This window comes from Manis javanica, chromosome 3, assembly GCF_040802235.1.
Source record: "Manis javanica isolate MJ-LG chromosome 3, MJ_LKY, whole genome shotgun sequence".
In the NCBI taxonomy this organism is placed as follows: domain Eukaryota; kingdom Metazoa; phylum Chordata; class Mammalia; order Pholidota; family Manidae; genus Manis; species Manis javanica.
In genome coordinates this window covers 202,884,564-202,904,868 of record NC_133158.1, presented here as the reverse complement: position 1 = coordinate 202,904,868, position 20,305 = coordinate 202,884,564, and the positions used below count along the sequence as shown (strand labels likewise).

The window sequence follows — 20,305 nt, the reverse complement described above, 5'->3', positions numbered from 1 at the left end:
AATTATTTTTTGAGTTCAACTATACTAATTTAACCTAAGTTTTCTCAGAAATCAGAGTATTGCAGCATATGATAAAAGAACAAGAAAAAACAAATATCAAATTTTAGATAGGATGGTTTAAAGTGAAACAGTTTTGTTATATACACAGAGAGAATAATAAAATTTTCATGGCAAAATTAATGAGCAAAAGACTAAGCAAAGGCCCTAACAATACTAAGCTACAGGTGTTGAACTGTTCAGCACCTGAAGTTAGAAACTCACCATTTTTCTTAATATTCATGACTAAAAATTCTGAATATAGTGCATTAAAGATACAGTTTTGATTTTGTGATGAATACAACATGTCTGGCTCTGAAGGAAGTACTCAGCTTAAAAGTTAAGTGGGAGACTCTTCCAAGTTGTGAGAGGCTAGAGTGTTCATAAGAGGATTGTTCAAAAAAAGGAAAGCTTTTCATGAAAATATTTTTAAATTAAGAAACACAATTGTAAAAAAATTCTCTTCAGTTGGGATGAACGGTGGGACATTCCTTTCCAAAATTTATAAACGAAAAAATCACACTTAAACTGCAGGTTAAAAGAATGTTTTCAGCTCTACTCTTTCTTTTCTTTAGGAAATATTTACTAAGCATTGTTATAGGTCTAGATTTATAGCAGTACATAAGAGAAAACACTGCCTCCCCTTATGATTCTCACATTCTAATGCAGGAGAAAGACATTAAACAAAACATTGGTAACTGAGGTAATGGCAGGCACTTTGCAGAAAAAGAAAGAAGAAAAGACGGGTACTGACTGTGCAGTGATGGGGTAGCTTTTAAATAGTGATCACGGAAAAACTCACTTGGAAATTGCCCATTTAGCCAAACCTGCAGGAAGTGACCGTCAGGGCATGTGGGAAACTGGGGGAGAGAATTCCAGAGAAAAAGAACAAGAAATACAGCAGCCCAAAGATGGGAGGCCCCTTGAGATGCTTGGGTGTCTGAGAACGGAACTTTCAACCCAAGGAAAGCTGTTATATCTGGAGGATGGTAAACAGAGGAGAGACATGATCTGTGAGTTATTTGTGACTAACTCCCTGGCTTCCAGATAATGGTGATGAACTTTTAATAAAACCTCGATAACCCAAATAGAGAAGGGAGCTCTAAAACCAAACCTAAGAATCTGCAGGACTCCACGTGTGCCCTACCTGAGCTGCAGGGAGGGAGAGGGGTGCTAATGATTCATGGCAACTGACCAGGAAAATGGAGAACTCAAGCCTACTACAGGGTGCAGCCCCCACGAGGCCAGCGCCCCTGCACGGGGAGCAGAGCCGTGGGCAGCGGGGGAAAGCCCTTCTTCAACTAGGCCTGAATTAACAGACACATTAGTAGGTAAGTCCAAGTTAGTGAAGTGTGACAGTTTCTGCAGGACTTCGGCACTAATGAAATATTCACTATTTTCTGTTTCTAAAAACAGATTTGTAGTCTTTGAAAAATTTCCTTTTTTTTTTCAGTTTCCAAGAGATTCAATTTAAACAGGTCAAGTGGACATATTCAAAGCAGACAGTAGAATGGTGAATTCTGATTCCTTCTGTCTACTGAGGGGAACTCCCTTCCATTCAGAAGGAGGTCAGTCACACATCCTTCTGTTCCTTCTTCGTGGTCAGGAAGTTACCTATTCTCTCCCCTCCACATCCAGGCCATTGAGCACTGCAGGCTCATCCTGAACACCTTCCATCAGTTGGCCAGAAACAGATCATGGATGGCTTCACTTACTAATCTTCATTTGTTTTACCTACATTAGAAGAATGAATTAACCATACTTTTACAAATATGTCATAAAATGCTGCAATTCTTTTATTAACGAAAAATGGTAAGGCCCAGTTGGCAAGCACAAACATTACAAATTACTCATGTGTATAAAAACTCCATATGCCCAGCCCTTTTTCTCCCACAAGTACCTAAATCTGCTGATGGGCTGCAGTCATAAAAACAACTAAAACTTTTATAGACCCTGTGGGTTCAGAACAGAAGAAACTATAAAACTTATAATATCTATGAAACTATAATACAATAACAGAATGAAAGACAAAAACCACAAGTTCATCTAATTGATGCAGAAAAAGCATTTGACAAAAATCAGCACCTTCCATGATAAAGACACCCCATCAACTAGGAATAGAAGGAAACTACCTTAAACATACTAAACACCATATAGAAAAGCCTATAGCCGATGTTATACTCAATGGCAAAAAACTGAAAGGTTTTCCTCTAAGATCAGGAGCAAGGCAAGGATGTCCACTCTCACCACCTCTACTCAGCGTGGTATTAGAAGTCGTAGCCAGAGCAATCAGACAAGAAAAAGAAGTAAGAGATATCCAAATTGGAAAAATCATCTTTGTTTTCAAATCACATGATCTTAAATGCAGAAAATCCTAGAGTCCACCAAAAAAAACCACAAAAAAACAAAAACAACTGTTAGAACTAATAAATGAATACAACAAAGCTGCAGGATTCAAAATCAACACATAAAAATCAGTTGCATTTCTATATAATAATAATGAACAATTCAAAAAAGAAACTAAGAAAGTAATTCCATTTAATATAGCATCAAAAAGAACATGGTACTTTGGCAAAACCTCCCATGTTTACGGACTGGACAACTTAATTTGTTAAGATGTCCCCATTACTCAAAATGATCTGCAGATTCAACACAACCCTTACCAAAATCCAATAAAAATTATTGCAAAGATAAAAAAAAACAGTCTTAAAATTCATATGGATTCTGATAGGACCTCAAATAACCAAAAAAAAAAAAAGAAATGAAGAACAAAATTGGAGGACTCACACTTCCTGATTCAAAACATAACACAAAACTGAAGTAATCAAATCAGTGTGATATTGGCATAAAGACAGACCAATGGTCCCATGGGATAGAATAACGACCCCAGAAATAAACCCTAGTGCATATAGGCTGTCAAGACCATTCAATAGGGAAAAGACAACCTTTTCAATAAATACCGTTGGGAGAACTGGATATTCATATGCAAAAGAATGGTATTGTACCATTATCTAAGCCATATACAAAACCAACTCAGAATATTTTAAGGCCTAAACATAAGACGTGAAACTTTAAAACGCAGAGGCAAACCTTCACAATGTTGGACTTGGATGTGACACCAAAGCACAGGCAGCAAAGGCAAATGGGAATTATTCAAAACTAAAATGCTTCAGTACAGCAAAGGAAACAATCTATAGAGTGAAAAGGAGAAAAAACATCTGCAAATCCTATATCTGATAAAGAGCCAGAATATATATGGAAATCCTACCACTCAACAACAAAAAATCAAATCATCTGATTTAAAAATGGGCAAAAGACTTGAATAGACATTTCTCCAAAGATAATATACAAATGGCCAGAAAGCACATGAAAATATGCTCAATGTCATTAATCATCAGAGAGATGCAAATCAAAACCAAAATGAGACAATATGTCACACCCATTAGGATGGTGATTATTACAAAAAGATCCATAAGTAACACATGTTGGTGAGGCTATAGTGTGACTGGAACCATGGGCAAGACTGGTGGGACTATAAACTGGTGCAGCTACTATAGAGCACATTATACAGGGTCTCAAAAAACTTAAAAATTGCACTGTCCTATGGTCCAGCACTCCCACCTCTGGGTATACATCCTTTAAAAACTGAAGGTGGGGTCCAGAGGAGGTATTCCCAGACCCATGTTCACAGCAATACTATTCACAAAAGCCAAGAAGTGGAAGCAACTCAAATGTCCATCAATGGGTGGGATAAACAATGTGATAAATACATTCGAGGGAATCATATTCAGCCTTAATACGGAAAGAAATCCTGTTCTCTGCTGCAACATCAATGGACCTTGAGAATGTTGTGACCAGTGAAATAAGCCAGTCACAAGAGGACAAATGCTCATGATTCCACCTGATGAGGAATCGAAAGTAGCCAATTTTATGGAAACAAAGAGAAATGGTGGTTCCCAAGGACAGAGGGAAGGGGAAGATGGAAAGCTGTTGTTTTTAAGTTCTCCAGGATGAAAAAGTTCTGGAGATGTTTGACAACAATATGAATGTACTTAACACCACTGAGCTGTACACTTAAAAATGGTTAACAGGGTGAATTTTATGTTGTGTGTTTTTTACCACACACAAAATATCAAATACTTTGGAGGTGGTATCTGAGAACTGTGTCAAATATTTCATCTTTTGAAATTCATTTTTTTAAATACATGCACAAGTTAGTAGAACAATAAAATAATGTGAATTAAATCAATTCTTCTAACAGGTAGATATGGTAGCTTTTACTAGAGGAATATAAGATTATTAGGAGAGCTGAATAGAAAAATTTTGAAACATTAAGACCAAGTATTATGTCAAGAATGGTTGGCATGCAACACCAAGGAGTGTGTGTGTAGTGGGGGGAGGCATGTGGACTAGAAAGCAAGGGTAGAATTGTTTACGGAAAAGAAGCAATTTAAAAATGCAAAAGACGTACAGAATAAGGGGAAATACGTATCTAAGCTTTGGCATAGATTCATAATCCATTAAAGACAGAAAGAATAAATTATTTCTCCACTTTCCAATACCTCCTGTGTTTCAAAGAATCAAAACTCAATTTAGTTCTAAGTACTATAACTCAACAGCATTCATGAAGTGCCTTGGCTGACCTGGGACCCGAATCACCATTTGTCACATGTTTCTAAGGAAAACTCAACTCTCAGCATGGACCTGAAAATGAAGTTTTATAACTCTTTAATTTCAGGCCAATATTACGGTTGTGTTTCTATTGGTACAAGTCAACTCCAGAAACAATAAGTATTTGGACAGTTATTATATTTGAACAATACATGTAAAACATATGTACATGTTTCAGAAGAAAATAATTTATTTAAAAAACACTCAATATTAAAGTTTGGTCTTTTCAAAATAGCATGATTAAAAAATATATCCAAGCATTAAGACTTCATTTACACATCCTTCCTTACTTCCCACCAATAATTTTTTTTAAATGGAAAATAATTTGAATTTATTGTTTTCTTCCTGACCTTGTCTTAGAAACAAATATTGATGAATTGTGAAATAGTGTGAAATAGATATAAGTGGGCAAAAACAATCAGTTGGAGTAGACATATGCGGGTAAAATTGGGCATAAAAAAAAAAGGAAAAGCAGATGACTTCAATGGCTTAACAGTTCCAAATTCCTTACCTGGGGCCTAGTTGCTTGGTGATATCTCTTTGGAGTGAAGTAATTAAAACCTAAATTCATTACATTCTTTAAAAAGCATTCAATCATTAATGAAATAATTTTCAAGTTAATTAATGGTGAAATTTTAAATTATATGAAATTAAATATCTTCCTAACATGTCTTTTGAGAATTAAATTAATAAAGCTATTTTTGAGTATGACTAGTGTTTGAGAAATAGAAAACACAGAGTTGAAACACAAGTCACACATAGAATATAACACTCCAACCTAACAACTGAAGCCCTATTTGACTAGTGAATGCCCAATTTTCATTAAATATTATTTTGTCAATTTAACAAGCTAATTGGTTTGATAATCATTTTAACTGAACTTCTTTTCATGATTTAGGAATATAATATAGTTCAAATAATTCATACCATTCAATTCTTGGAACTTACATATCTGATAGGAAATGTGAAAATCTTCTCTTAAAGTCTCAAATGCCTGGTGCTGGCACTAAATGCCAGTCAAGTATATCTGTACTTAAGGGCAGCAGGATTTGACAGTGACCATAGTTCTAATCACATAGCTTTGTGGAGAGCCTTACAGAGCAAAGGAATTAAAAGTCAAGAGGTATAACCTGAGACTCCAACCTTGAGAAGGTGTTCCTGGCGTAGTGCATGATGCTGTCAAAGTCATAGCCCTCTCCAAGGGAGTTCACTTCCCCGGGTTCCATCTTCAGAAAGTTGTACTCTTGACCTAAGAGCGACACAGACACTTGAGAAGCTTTTAATGCACCGGGAAGAGAAGAGAAGAGCCACTCCAAGACCAGCACCTGCTCTTCACTGACCTTCACACTGACTGCACTTGCATCCCAGCACCATTTGCATCCCAACAACACCCAGGTATATGCAAAGCCATGCATCTAGTGCCACTGTGTTTGCTTAATTCACATTTAAGAGTACTTCTGAGTTTCATCAGTAAGTTCATTTTGGCAAAAATGTGGATTCATCATATTTGTTTCTCTAAAATCTTAATGTAAAATCTCAGTACTGCAAGAAAGATAGTTACAATTTCACCTAGTAAGTTTTCCACCTTCCTCTTACAACTACATCTGCCAAGACCCACAAAAATTATCTTCCTCTGAGATTCTTTCTATGAAACATTGAGAAAAATATAAAAATATGTGCATGTACACCCAACTCTGCAGGCTTCAGCCATGTGTGTCACCAAAGGTAAAACAATAACAGCAAATTTCATTCAGAACTGAGGCAAGATTCTCTTTGATGAATCCTACCCCAACCTCTACCTAGAGGACATTTTTGATCAAGAATATGCTTCAGGACCTTATTTCTATTTATTTATTTATTTATTTATTTATTTACTTTTCACAATTGTTATTTTAACTTCCAGAAATCATTTTAGGAAGTTTCTTAAGTGGCTGTTAACATCTGCATTGTAATATTATTTCTTGAAATTTGAAAATAACAAAGCATTAAATATTTAGATCTATATCAATGGCTCCAGAAGTGGAGAATTTTCTCACATAGAGTTTAGGTCTCAGTGATTCAGTTTTCACAATTGAAGCAGCCTAAATTGGCTGTTTGCGTATCTCATTTTATATAACTTAAAAACTTTTGAAAGACCTAAAATCAAAGGTGAGTTATTAGAATTCCAAATTCAAGGTTGGAGCTCAAAATGGAACTATCACAACACTCATCTAAGTAGGGTTTTACTACAACTGCCATATTACTACTAAAGATAAAAATGTCACATTAATAAAAAGTTTTCCAAAAGGCAATAAAGAAATCAAATGATGCTGCTGAGTATAATCTCTCCTACATGTCATAAGGAAATCTGGTGTAGACTTGAGCATAAAGGACACAGAACCAGCCTGAGGCTATGGAACCCAAATCCCTCTCTAAAGTGTTTTAGTCTATCTTTCACTGAATTTACACAATAAGTAGTTTTTATGAGTTGGTCTGCCCATGTGAAATAAATGCTCCACAAATTTCTGGTGTGCCTATCTGTACTATAACCATTCTCAGGAAATACCCTGCATTCTTTACAACATCTTACAGAAGCAACCATTACACTCCATTCTTCATACAGAAGAATAAGTATATTTTAACATGTCCAATTCTAAGACAAGGTTTTCATAAGCTATGGAGTTGACTTTATAAATATTAATCTAAAACCTGCTGCAGAGCTCAACCTCAGGCATGATATGGGAACATATTCTGTAATTAAAACACAATGTTTCATAAAAATTCCTGAAACTGGAACATGAAGCAACTTCAGTCATACATTTTGATGCTTATAACTGAGCACTTAGCATGTGTATAATACAGTGTTTTGTGCTGGTTAAACAGAACATGGCCATACATGATCCAAATAAAGAAAATGAAACACACAGAAGAGGGAGAGAAGAAATGCAGAGGCCCAGAGAAACTCAACGAAACAATAAACAAATGAGAAGCCTCCCTTTTGAAGGTTTATTCTAAAGTGGATTAAAATAATCCAATCCTCATACCAATCTGGCTCCCATCACACTAATTTTGCATACAAATATAAGGCTAAAGTCTGCACTTCTTAGGCATTGCCCTTGAATAACACTTGGTCTTGAGCTTCCAGGCTAGGGTAAGTCATAACTCTGTTGAAAATTAATCTCCAGCACAAACTCTTTCATTCTAGAATTGCTCTGCTACAGGAGTTCCAAATATTCAGGATATCTCACTCAATAAATTATTTCTTCTATTGGCCTGAGTGTTGAGTCACCGAAGTATGAATAGCCATAATTTGTTTAGTACAATGTCAAGTATTGTACATTTATGTAATATTTATACACTTTCTGCTTGTTTTGCACACTTATTTATGTTGAACCAGAGCAAGAATCATGCTTGAAAATTACTTCCTTTAAAACGTTTTCTCCACATAATAAAGGAAACAGCTGTGGTCATAGCCAACTTGTTCTCAATGAACTGGTAATTGAGATAATTTTCAGAAATATTACCCCCTCTTTCTTTCATTCCTAATAATATAAAGTAAAAGATGAACATATTCTCAAGCATTAGTCTTCTGTATTGGCAGTATATATTTTATTTATTTTTCTCTGACACTCAACACTGCAGATTATTTCACCATTCTTTTCAGTGATGCACAATTGACATACAGCAGTATAGTCATTTCAGGTGTGTAGCATAGTGATTAAACATTTGTGTACCTTGGTAACTGGACACCACAGTAAGTCCAGTTACTGTCTGTCACCATACAGAGTTAATATAATAATGCTGATTATATTCCCCTTGCTGTACAATATATTTAAAGGCATTCTTTTTATAAGTGGAAATTTGTACCTCTTGATCCCCTTCACCAACTAGAAGTGCCCCCAAGCCTCCTCTCCTCTGGCAACCACCACTCTGTTCTCTGTCTCTGTGAATCTGTGTTTGTTTTGTTTTGTTTTATTTATTTCTAGATTGCACTCCTAAGTAAAAATCATACTTTCTCTGTATTTGCCTTGCTCTGATTTATTTCACTTAGCATAATGCCCTCTAGGTCCATTCATGTTGTTGCAAAAGGCAAAATGTCTTTTTTTTAAATGTCTGAATAATATTCCATTGTGCATATGTATCACATCTTCTCTATCCATTGACCTATTGATGGACACTGAGGCTGCTTCCGTATCTTAGCTACTGCAAATAATGCTGCAATAAACATGAAAGTGCATGTATCTTTTTGAACTTGTGTTTGCTTGATCATTTGGTAGTTCTATTTTTAATTTTTGGAGGAACTTCATACTATTTTCCATAGTGACTGCACCAGCTTAACATTCCCACCAATAATGTATGAGAGCTCTCTTTCCTCAACATCCTCCCCAAAACAGGTCATTTCTTGTCCTGTTGATAAAGCTTCTGACAGGAGTAAGGTGATATCTTGTGGTTTTGATTTACATTTCCTGGATGATTAGCAATGTGGAGCATCTTTTCATGTGCCTGTTCCCCACCTGTATTTCTATTTGGTTCCTTTGCCCAATTTTTAATTGGATTGTTTTATTTTATTGAGTTGTATGATTCTTTATGTCTTTTGGATATTAACCCCCTATCAGATAAATCATTTGCAAATATCTTCTACCATTCAGTAAGTTGCTTTTTCATTTTGTTGATGTTTCCTTCACTACCCAGCTTCTCAGGTTGATGTCATCCTATTTGTTCATTTTTGTTTTTATTGCCCTTGCCTTTGGAATAAGATCCAAAATAACCAATTGTTAGGACCAGTGACCAGGAGCTCACCACCTGTGTTTTCTTCTAGGAGTTTTATGGTTTTTAGATCTTACAATTAGGTCTTTAATCCAGTTTGAGTTCCTTTTTCATTAATGATGCAAGATAATGATTTAGTTTCATTTTCTTGCATGTAGCTATCCAACTTTCCTAGCGCCATTTATTGAAGAGACTGTTTTCTACCCATTGTATATTCTTGCCTCTTTAATCATAAATTAATTGGCCATATATGTGTAGGTTTCTTTCTGGGCTCTCTCTATTCTAGTCCACTGATCTATATGCCTGTTTTTATGCCAATTCAGTAGTGTTTTGATGATGATACTTTTTTACTATTGTTTGAAATCAGAAAACATTGTATCTCTGGCTTTGCTCTTTCACAAATTTCTTTAGCTATTTGTGGTCTTTTGTGGTTCCATATAAATTTTACAATTATTTCTTTTGGCTCTGTGAAAAATGTCATTAGAATTTTGATAAGATTGCATTGACAATGTAGATTGCTTTGGATGATACAGACATTATAATATTAATTTTTCCAATCCACAAACACAGAACATTTTCCCATTTATTTGTGTCTTCTTTCAATTTCTTTTATCAATGTCTTACAGTTTTCACAGTTCAGGTCTTTCATCTTCTTAGTTAAATTTATTCCTAGGTATTCTTTATAATGCAATTGTAAATGGGATTATTTTTCTCAATTTCTCTTTCTGTAATTTGTTATTAGTGTATAGAAAGGCAACATATTTTTGTACATTAATTTTGCATCCTGAAATTTTATTGAATTAATTAATTAGCTCTAAAACTTTTTTGGTGCAGTCCTCATGGTTTTCTACATATGGTAGCATGTCATCTGCAAATAGTGACAATTTACTTTTTGATTTGTATTCTTTTCTTTTTCTTTATGCCTAATTGCTGTGACTAGGACTTCCAATACTATGTTGAAAAAAAGTGACAAATACTTGATTTGTTCCTAATCTTACAAGAAAAGCTTTCATTTCACCTTTTCACCATTGGGAATGGCATTAGCTGTGGGTTTGTCATATATGGCCTTTATTATGTTGATGTACATTCCCCTTATATCCACTTTTTGAGAGATCTTATCTTAAATGGACTTTGAATTTTGTCAAGTGCTTTTCTGCATCTACTTGAGATGACAATATGATTTTTATATTTTATTTGATTGTAGTGCACCACAAGGATTGATTTGTGGATGTTGAACCATCCTTGCATCCCCAGAATGAATCCCATTTGATCATGGTATATAATCTTTTTAATGTACTCTTGAATTCCATTCGTTAATATTGTGTTGAGTGTTTTTGTATCTGTGTTCATCAGTAATATTGACTTGTAAGTTTATCTTTTTGTGTGGTGTCCTTGATGGTTTGGCTCTCAGGTTAATGCTGGCCTTATAAATGAATTTTGAAACATTCCCTCCTCTTCAATTTTTTGGAAGAATTAGAGAAGGATGTGTTAAATCTTTGAGTATTTAGTAGAATTCAACAGGGAAGCCATCTGTTTCTGGACTATTTGAATCAGTAATCAAAAATCTCCCAAATAAACAATCTCTTTACTAGTACTTAGTTTATTCAGATTTCTATTTCTTCATGATTTAGCCTTGGAAAATTGTATGTTTCCGGAAATTTATCCATTTTCTCTAGACTCTCTGATTTGTTAGCATATAAGTGTTCCTAGTAGTTTCTTATGATCCTTTGGATTTCTGTAGTATCAACTGTAACTTCTCTTTCATTTGATTTTATTTTCACCTTCTTGCTTTTTTTCTTTTTAAGTCTAGCTTAAAGTTTGTCAATTTTTGCTAATCTTTTCAAAGAACCAGCTCTTTGTTTCATTTATTTTTCTATTGACTATTCAGCCTCTATTTCATTTATTTCTACTCTGATCTTTGTTTCCTTCCATTTATTAACCTTGAGTTTTGTTTTGTTTTTTCTAGTTACTTTAGATGTGAAGTTATATCGTTTATTTGAGATGTTTCTTGTTTCTAGATATGGCTATGAAGTTCCTTCTTACAAACTGCTTTTTGCTGTATTCCATAGATTTTGGTATGTTGTGTTTCAGCTTTCATTTGTCTCTAAGTGTTTTTTATTTGTCCTTTGATTCCTTCTATAAGTCATTGGTTATTCAGTAGCATGTTGTTTAGTCTCCACATTTATGTTTTTTCCAGTTCTATTCTTGTAATTGATTTCTAGTTTCACAGTTGTGTTCAGGAAAGATTCTTAATATGATTTCAATATTCTTGAATTTATTAAGACTTATTTTGTGGACTAACATGTGATCTGTCCTGGTGAGTGTTCTATATGCATTTGAAAAGAATGTGCATTCAACAACTTTTGGATGAAATGCTATATATCTGTTAAGTCTATCTAGTCTAATGTGTCATTTATGGCCAATGTTTCCTTATTGATTTTCTGTTTGAATGATCTGTGCATTGGTATAAGTGGGGTGTTAAAGACCCCCAATGTGATTGTATTGGCATCAATTTCTCTCTTTAGTTTGTTAACATTTGCTATATATTCTTGTGGGATTGACATATAAATCAAGTATAGAAATAGAATGAATAATCATATCTGACTTGATTATTTATAATTCATGATGCATGATCAAGACCAAAACAGTTTCTGTGATATGACTGCTCTTGCATTGTTCACTATGTAAGTAAGAACTTGTTCCCCATTGTCCACCATGTGGGAACGTCATGCTCCAGAAGATTGGAGACTGTTGAGAGTTAAGCTTGGTGTTGATTTATTATTGTGTATTGAGTCCCCTATGCACATAATTTTGACAAATTGTAGAGCTCTTTAACATTCCTTGAGGAAGTACTTTCCATTGAAATCTTTCTGAAAGGGGCTTGCATGTTTAAGGAAGGGACAGTGAAAGCACACTTTTCCCTGTCTGTTATGGCTAAAAGAATTGTAAAAAAACAATCTTTAAGATCAATGATAGCCATGTTCCAGTCCTTTGGAATCATAGCCAGAAAAGGGAGACCTTGTGGTAAAGGTCCCATAGGTTTAAGGACTGCATTAATTTGTCTTAAGTCATCTAAGAGTCTCCAGTTTCCTGACTTCTTTTTTATAACAAATACAGGGGAATTCCACGGGCTTGTGGAAAATTCCAATCTATCTAGTTGAAGCTGTTCTTGAACTAATGTGTGTAAGGCTACCAGTTTTTCTTTATTGAGGGGCCATTGATCCACCCAAACAGGTGTTTGAGTGGTCCACAGTAATGGCATAGGAGCTGGCAGCCGTGTCATCAATGACCCCTAAGGAAAAGATTGAACTGATGAAGGTTCATCAAAAGACAGTGTGGTATGCCATCTCAATGCAATTCTTTGTTGTAGAGACACTGTTCATCTAGCTGTTGGGACTTTTTCAGAGGAAAGTATTCCATATATAGCTAGAGATTGGTGTGTCTGTGGAAGGCTAGTTCAGGATTCTGTGCTGCCATGCTGAGTTACCTTAACTGAGGACTTATTTGTCTCATAAACTACTTATTTAAAGTTCGAATAGATTTCCATGACTTGTGCCTCATCTTTCCCACCCACACTTCCCCATTATCAGTCAATGATCCCATGGAAGAATTGTTTTATTTTTTTAATCTGAACCTGCTCTACTTTCAATCCTTCAATTATTCTCCAATAGCTAAAGGATACTATTCTAAGTCCCCTAGCATCATAGAGAAGTTCCCCTATGATCTAATCTCCCTAATATCCTACTTGTAATTTACCATGTAGCCAAAATGGGCAAATAAAAATGATTCAGTTTTCTCTAATTGTATCTTTGGCATTATGTCTTCCAACTTAGAAGTTCTATCACTCTTCTGTGAACTTAAAATTTCTAAATTTCAGGTTCTTGATGACATCCCCCTTGACTCAAGAGGGCACATTTTGTCACACCTTCCTGGGACTCCGTGCTATTCTCAACACAAGAGTATAGCGACTTTTCTCACCCATGTACAATCATTTGTATGCATGCACATGCCCCACACCCTGCTTTGTATTGTTCAGGACGGCAATTCCAAATCCAATAATACCTCTATAAATCACAAACATGGAAATCGGTGATGAGCAAATAAATAGATTAATGCTGTTAATTACAGGAAATTCTAAGGAATTCAATGTTTGTAAATTAAAACTGGCCATGAATAAGGAAATAAAGACACATTTTTGCTTTGCTTATGCTTGGAACACATGCTACCTTACAGGACAGTTGCAAACAATGGAATTTTCTTTTGGCAATTGAAATGAACTGATCTTTATGAATTTGTGAAAGTTAAAACAAATGAGATCCTTAAAATGAGGCTATCATCATACATCAACTTCCAGAGAATATTAAATTTTAATTAAATATTATAATCCAAATACAGAAAATACTCTTAAGAATTTGTCTTTAGGGCAGTCAAGTTTAAGAGGACATTTCAAATAAACTATTTAGACTATCTTGGAAATGACTCATTTCCCTGGAGTTTTCTCCGGAAATTGTTGCTGGTATAATATAGATTCCTGTGGTAGCAGGACGTTTCATGGCAAACTCTGGACCCTTTCTAAATTCCTACCTCATAAATTATAGAGCTAAGTATAGAAAGTGCTTTTAAAAGAGAACCATTTAATAATATTAACTTATGATTCAACAGCCTACATCCAACTTGGACAGTACAGAAGCTTAGAAATAAAACAGCTAAATCTTAAGAAGAAAAGCAAGCCTAAAAAAGCATGTGAGATCATTTGGTCTGAAGGAAAAGCAAAAACGAGAACACTATTGTGGATAATTTTTTTAAACAAGGAAAATACTCATTCTACCATATCAAAAAATAAAATCAGTTCACACTTTTTAAGAAGTTAAATAATAAATAGTATAAATATGAGTAAAAGTTATACAGTCAACCTTAGACCCAGCACATCTGAAGCCTCTCACCTGGTTGGATGTTTTCCCTTATGATGGTCACGTGGTTATCTCGGTCTGGTCGTGTGTGTTCATGCCAAAAGCCTATCACGTGACCTAATTCATGAACAACAATTCCAAATTTATCACAATTCTTGCCAATAGAGATTGCCTGAGGTCCATTTCCCCGCCGACCTACATAGGAACAGCATCTAGAATGAAGTAGAAAAAGGAGATGGTGTGGATAAATTACAGTATGGGGAAACTTTTGTAAAGAATTGTTATGAATTATAAAGTCTAACATATTTGGAGGAAGAATAGCCTTTTGTTAATAAACATGGATAACTTCCAGTGTCCTGGTAAATTTATATACCACAAAGTCTCCAAATAATTACTAGAAGTGATTTTGTAATACTAACTTATGTATTAGAAGATAGACCTTAAATCATTTTTAGACATGTCCAGAAGATACCAGAAAATAAAATACTTATGCTGATCAATTTGCTATTATACATATAAACTCAAGACTTATCAACTAACTAATATTTCTAATATACTTTTTATTCTCATAATATCTAAATTATTTAGGTAACTACTTTGTCAATATGGCTATTTGGCAATAATCCATTATTTCAGTATTAAATATAAAAACAAAGTATTTTTTTCTTATTAAGAAAAACACAATTAAATTTATTTATAGAGGATGCTGATTAATCAGAGAAGGAATTACTCTTCCTACTCACGGGAGAATTTTTTTTAAAGAAAACCTTTAAAAGAAGAAGTCAGTTGAGAAAAATTAGTTTCAGAAGGTGAATTATCTAAGGCAAATGGCTAATGAGGGAAGAAAAAAAATCTCCTGATAGAATTATATTATGAATATGTCAAGTGGTCTGGCTAAAACTGAAGTGTGTGCTGCTATTTCACCTTCTGAAAGTATCTCTTGCACTAGTGGAATGTGAAACATCCACATCTTTCTGTAAATTTTCCTCAATCTATTGTTATTTCTATATATCCAGTGATGTTTTTCTACCTAAAGTACAGAAGTTCCATTGACTCATTTTGCATGCATGTGTGCACAAGTGCATGTTTGTGTATGAGAGTGCATACGCATGTGCAAGGTGGGCACATGGGCATACTCATTTTATGATGTTTTAAACAGTATAATAATGTGATAATTAGTTACAAATATAAATAAAATTATACCTACAGTATCAATAATTAGGACTTACAGTAAAATAGCTTCTCTACAGGACCACACCTCCAGACAGCAAGAGGATTGTAAATAATTGGTCTTGAATAGTGAGGAATCATGATGCACCAGATGCCAACACCTTTCCTCACTTGTTAAATTAAGAGGAAATGACCAAAAATTAATTGCCCAAATAACTAAAAGGATTTCCACTAATTTCAATTTTCAGAGTACATTAATAGTCCTTTTGATTGCTCACAAATACAAATATTTGTCATCCCAATTATTTTTGTAAGCTTAAAATGCATTCTAACCTAAACCATGCCAGTTAAGATGAATTAATTTGACTTTTCATTTACGAATCTATTGTAAGTTACTTAGGCTTAACAAATAAGTCATAGAAAAGAGAGGTAACTGATAGGAAAAAATCAGGGAATTCCATTTTTGCCTCCAAGTTGTTGTTTTTTTTAAATAGTATTTGTGGATAAAGTGAAGGTTCCTATGGCCAGGACCCTCACCTGAACCTGAACTACTTGATGATGTAACTGGCCTGCTGCTGGGCTACTGCTTCCACACCCAGAGGCAGTAAGCTATTATTGACTGGGTCACTATATAAAGAGCTCTGCCCAGTGCTTTGGGCAGAGACAGAGATGAAGGAGGATTACAGACCTGCAGACTGTTGAAGGCAGACGTAATTCTAGTGCTCAACATGTCGCCGGGAGAACAAAGCTGAGTAATAAACACTTTCCCCCCAAGAACAAGTCTCACTGAATCCATAGTGAACTTCCCCAGGACTGAAACCCACTGGCAAGACAATTGGTGACGTCGACAGGATTCACTGTTGACCAAGGAAAAGAACAGGCTGCCCTTATGGGAGGGGTGCTTCAGCAGGCTGCCCCTATGAATGGGGAGACTGTCGATTGTTCCCCAGTGGGTATGTGCTCTGAGGTAGCTTCCCTCCTAGAGGGCTGGGCCCCACCGCAGAACTGGAGGCAGGTGGAGGTGACACCTGAGGCAGTAGGGGTGGCCCTTGGTATAGTAAGTAAGGCCTTTGAGAAACAGAGTGTCCGTGAGGCAGGCGGAACTGTGGGTTGGCTGCTTCTCACAGTATTTTTAAAAGTCTACAGATGAGAAGAATATGCTCCTGAAAGAGACATAAGAAATGGCAGCACAAGAACATGAGCTGTGAACTGCTGTTGAAGAATGAAATGGCATTGATAGGCAAGGAGACAGAACAGGAACACCAGCTGCAAGGTGCCGTTGAAGAGGTAAAAAATTTGATGGTGACTGAAATGGCATCACTATGTGGTATGGTGGAAGATGTAAAGGCCATGAAGGGAAAGGACAGACCCCTCCAAAAAGCACAAGAAGGGGCAGTGTGAGAACATGAGGTCCAGTGAAGGACGTAAAAGATTCCCTACAGAATGAGAAAGCAGCGCTGCCAGGTGCTCTGAAGGAGGCAAAGGCGATAGACGGGCAGGTGTCACCTTTACCATGGACACATTGCCTCCGCTGACTCATACAAGCTTTCTTGTTTACTCAGTGGAAAACTAAAGTACTTCCAAACCTGTCGGATCCTATGTGATCTTCACACACACACAACTTACCATACAGCCTCAGCTCCTGCAACAGACCCTGTCATTCACGCCCCCGGGATCACTCAGTCCCCTTGCTGTGCCCTGAGCATGCAAATTCTCTAGCTCGAGACTCTTTCTACTCCTGTTCCTCTGACAGGAACTCTTGCCCTCCCAGACAGCTGCCTCACCTGTTTCAAGCCTGTGAAAACGCTCTTCTATCCCATCTGCACTGCTTTCCTCTTTGTCCTACAACTAATGGCCTGCTAGTATATTTTATATTTCACTTATCTTTGTGTTTTTTCTCTGCCTCCCCACCCTAGAATGTAGGCTCTTTGGGGACAGATGATTCACTTTTGTTCATTGTTGTATCTCTATTCCCTAAAATATAGTCTGGCACATAGTAGAGCTCAACAGATACAGATTGGGGGTTGCCAGACCTGGGAGTGGCAAGTGGGCAAAATTGGTGCAGGTGGTCAAAAGGACAAACTTCCAGTTATAAGATGAGTAAGTCCTGGGGTTGGGAGTCACATGCAGCCTGGTGACCACAGTTAATAATACCATTTTGTTTATTTGAAAGTTTCAAAGATAGCAGATCTAAAAATTCTCATCTCAATAAAATTAAAATTTTGCAACCATGTGAGGTGATGGATATTAACTAGACTTACTGTGGTGATCATTTCACAGTAGATGTAGATATCAGAGCATGAGGATGTATACCTTAAAGTCATGTAGTGTTACATGTCATATATCACATTGAAACTGGAAGGGGTTCATTAAAAAATTAAGTAAATAAATACCTATTGCTGGAAGAAAAGATGTCATGGGTGCAGGAGAGAGACAACACACCCGTGGCTGGTGGGGCATCCAAAACAGAAATGAGATGCTTATGGCCAGCCTTCCTAACAGCTCCCATCAGCCTGGCTGCCCACTTTTCCATTAGCCTGATGCCATAAATTATCTAATAGACTTCCAACAAGTTTTTTTCTGCTTACATTAATCAGTCTCTCTTGTCTGCAAACAAGAATCCTGGCCCACGCACCTCTTCCGCCTAGCTATCACCTTCTTATGGAAAGAAAACATCTTATATTTGCTTTTGTAGTCCCAAAAGTTAGTGCAGAGGGTGGCACAAAATGAGGATTCAAAAAGTATAGGATGTCAAAATCTGAATAATCAAACGACCAAAGTTAAATACAATTTAAAACACGAAATCTAGAAAATAGCTCAACCACCCTAAGTTTATTTGTTCGGTTGGTTGTTTTCTGAAAGTAAACTGAAAATTAGCAGATAGGAAAAAAGTGAGATTGTTCTAGAAATGATCTAGTAGGGTGAGAGACAAAATGTAAAATAGAGGACATTCAGCAATGTAACAAAGGCGATGGCTTCAGTTACATATATCTCAGCCTTACAAAGAAGTCAAACAACTTCTGTTAATAAAATGATCTTACATTTTGTTGATAATAATTAATCATCTTGTAAAATAAATAAATACCACTGACAAGAATAGGTATTCCTTGGAAAATATTTATAGTTCCATTCAAACCTTTTGTCAATACAGGATGAGAGGTTAAAGCAAATGTTGTGCTGAAGGTAGATCAAAGATTTCATACGCCTAGAAACATGCATGAACGTATGTACACATACAAACATGCATAAATACAAGTATATGTTAGAACAGAAAGTTCTGACAAAACTGGCAAAAACTCTAAATGTCAAAACTTTTGGTTTTTAAAATACTATTTTACCACCTACCAAAGGCCTGATGCAGAATTAGGCACTCAATAAATATTTACTGAATAAAAGCTGATGATAGCAGAACAAGGCGAGAAATAAAAGGTTCTAAATGATACAGGTGGTTCCATATCTAATGACTCCCCCTACAAATACAGAGGAGATTATCTTAGCTTTTGTTTAACTGCAAGAACTAAAAGCTGCCTAGTTAGTGGTTGAGCTAAACCAAGGTGAGGGATAAAAGTCACCAATACCATCAACAGCGCCACCTTACAGACCTTCCTAGTCAATGGAGATTTACTGTTGATATAGTTAAACATAGTACATGACGTGCAACAGCTCTTATGAGAAAAAGGACGCAGAACTCAAGTTCCATAGGAGTGGCAAGGTTTGACTTGACATATTATTCTAGGGGCCCTCAGCATTTCATGCAACACCAATTGCCAGACTCTTTAATAATCTAAATTAATTTTTATGACATGTAAATACAGCATTAGTACAGCAAAATAATAATAATAATAACAAAATAACCGTTTCATGCAATAATAGCTAATAATTGTCATTCCAAATAAGATGGAGAAGCCACAAAATGATTAGAATGATTAACAGGCCAATGACCCATTCCTGTAGAGTATCACCCTTCCTGTCACTAGGACATCATACAAGGTAGATATGAGCAGGAAAATGAGTGCCAAAATGCAACACTACTGCTCCAACTGCCACACACATATGTACCAACAGATCTTAAGAGTATGATTTCCATAGGGCAGCTACAGAAAAGGATCTCTGAGGAAGGCATGACTTCACTGTCCAATCTCCAAAATCACTGAAGACATGCTCTTCGTTACCCCTTCAAATTTTTACATTCTCCTACTGTAGGATTAGACACAATGTGCCTCAGCATATGTGCAAAGGTTGGGTACTCTCTTGATCATCTACTGGTAGGGCAGTGTGCTGGGTGTCCTATAGGCAGCGAATCTAGAACACAGCACCATAGGAGGAAACACTGAAGAGTATCAGGGAGTGTGGCATCTTGCTCTGACTGGTATGTTTTGAAGATAATTCTAGTGGTGGTGATTGGGTGAGGAGATGAGAGCCACTGGAGTAGACCACGTGTGGAGCAGACCATGTGTGCAGCAGACTGCATGTGGCACAGACCATGTGTGGAGTAGACTGCGTGTGGCACGACAAAGACATGAATGGGCCAGCACTGACGTGGACAGGCATGGAATCCACAGACAAGGGGAATAGTGAGAGAGCCCACTGCACAGATGTTAGAGGGAGTACAAGAGATCCACCAGGCAAGGACATTAGAGCCCTTACTCAGATGAGTGGGATGTGACCCATACCCCTGTTACAGGTGGGACACAAGGAAAATTAACTGAAGAGACAGGGATACACTTAGGGTCTGTGATCAAAGAACACATTTATTTAAAATATGCCATTTA

The 20,305-nt window shown here is 36.2% G+C and overlaps 1 protein-coding gene across 4 annotated transcripts in view; it reads right to left on the bottom strand.

Moving 5' to 3' along the window:
• TLL1 (tolloid like 1) overlaps nt 1-20,305 on the bottom strand; it is a 190,985-nt gene that overhangs the window by 92,289 nt on the left and 78,391 nt on the right. For all 4 annotated transcript variants that reach the window (XM_073232629.1, XM_073232630.1, XM_073232627.1 and 1 more), the window contains exons 6-7: nt 14,397-14,575; nt 5,851-5,956 (exon numbers count right to left, since the gene is read on the bottom strand). In XM_073232629.1, coding sequence (XP_073088730.1) covers nt 5,851-5,956; nt 14,397-14,575 — 285 coding nt within the window. The remainder of the gene's footprint in view (nt 1-5,850; nt 5,957-14,396; nt 14,576-20,305) is intronic.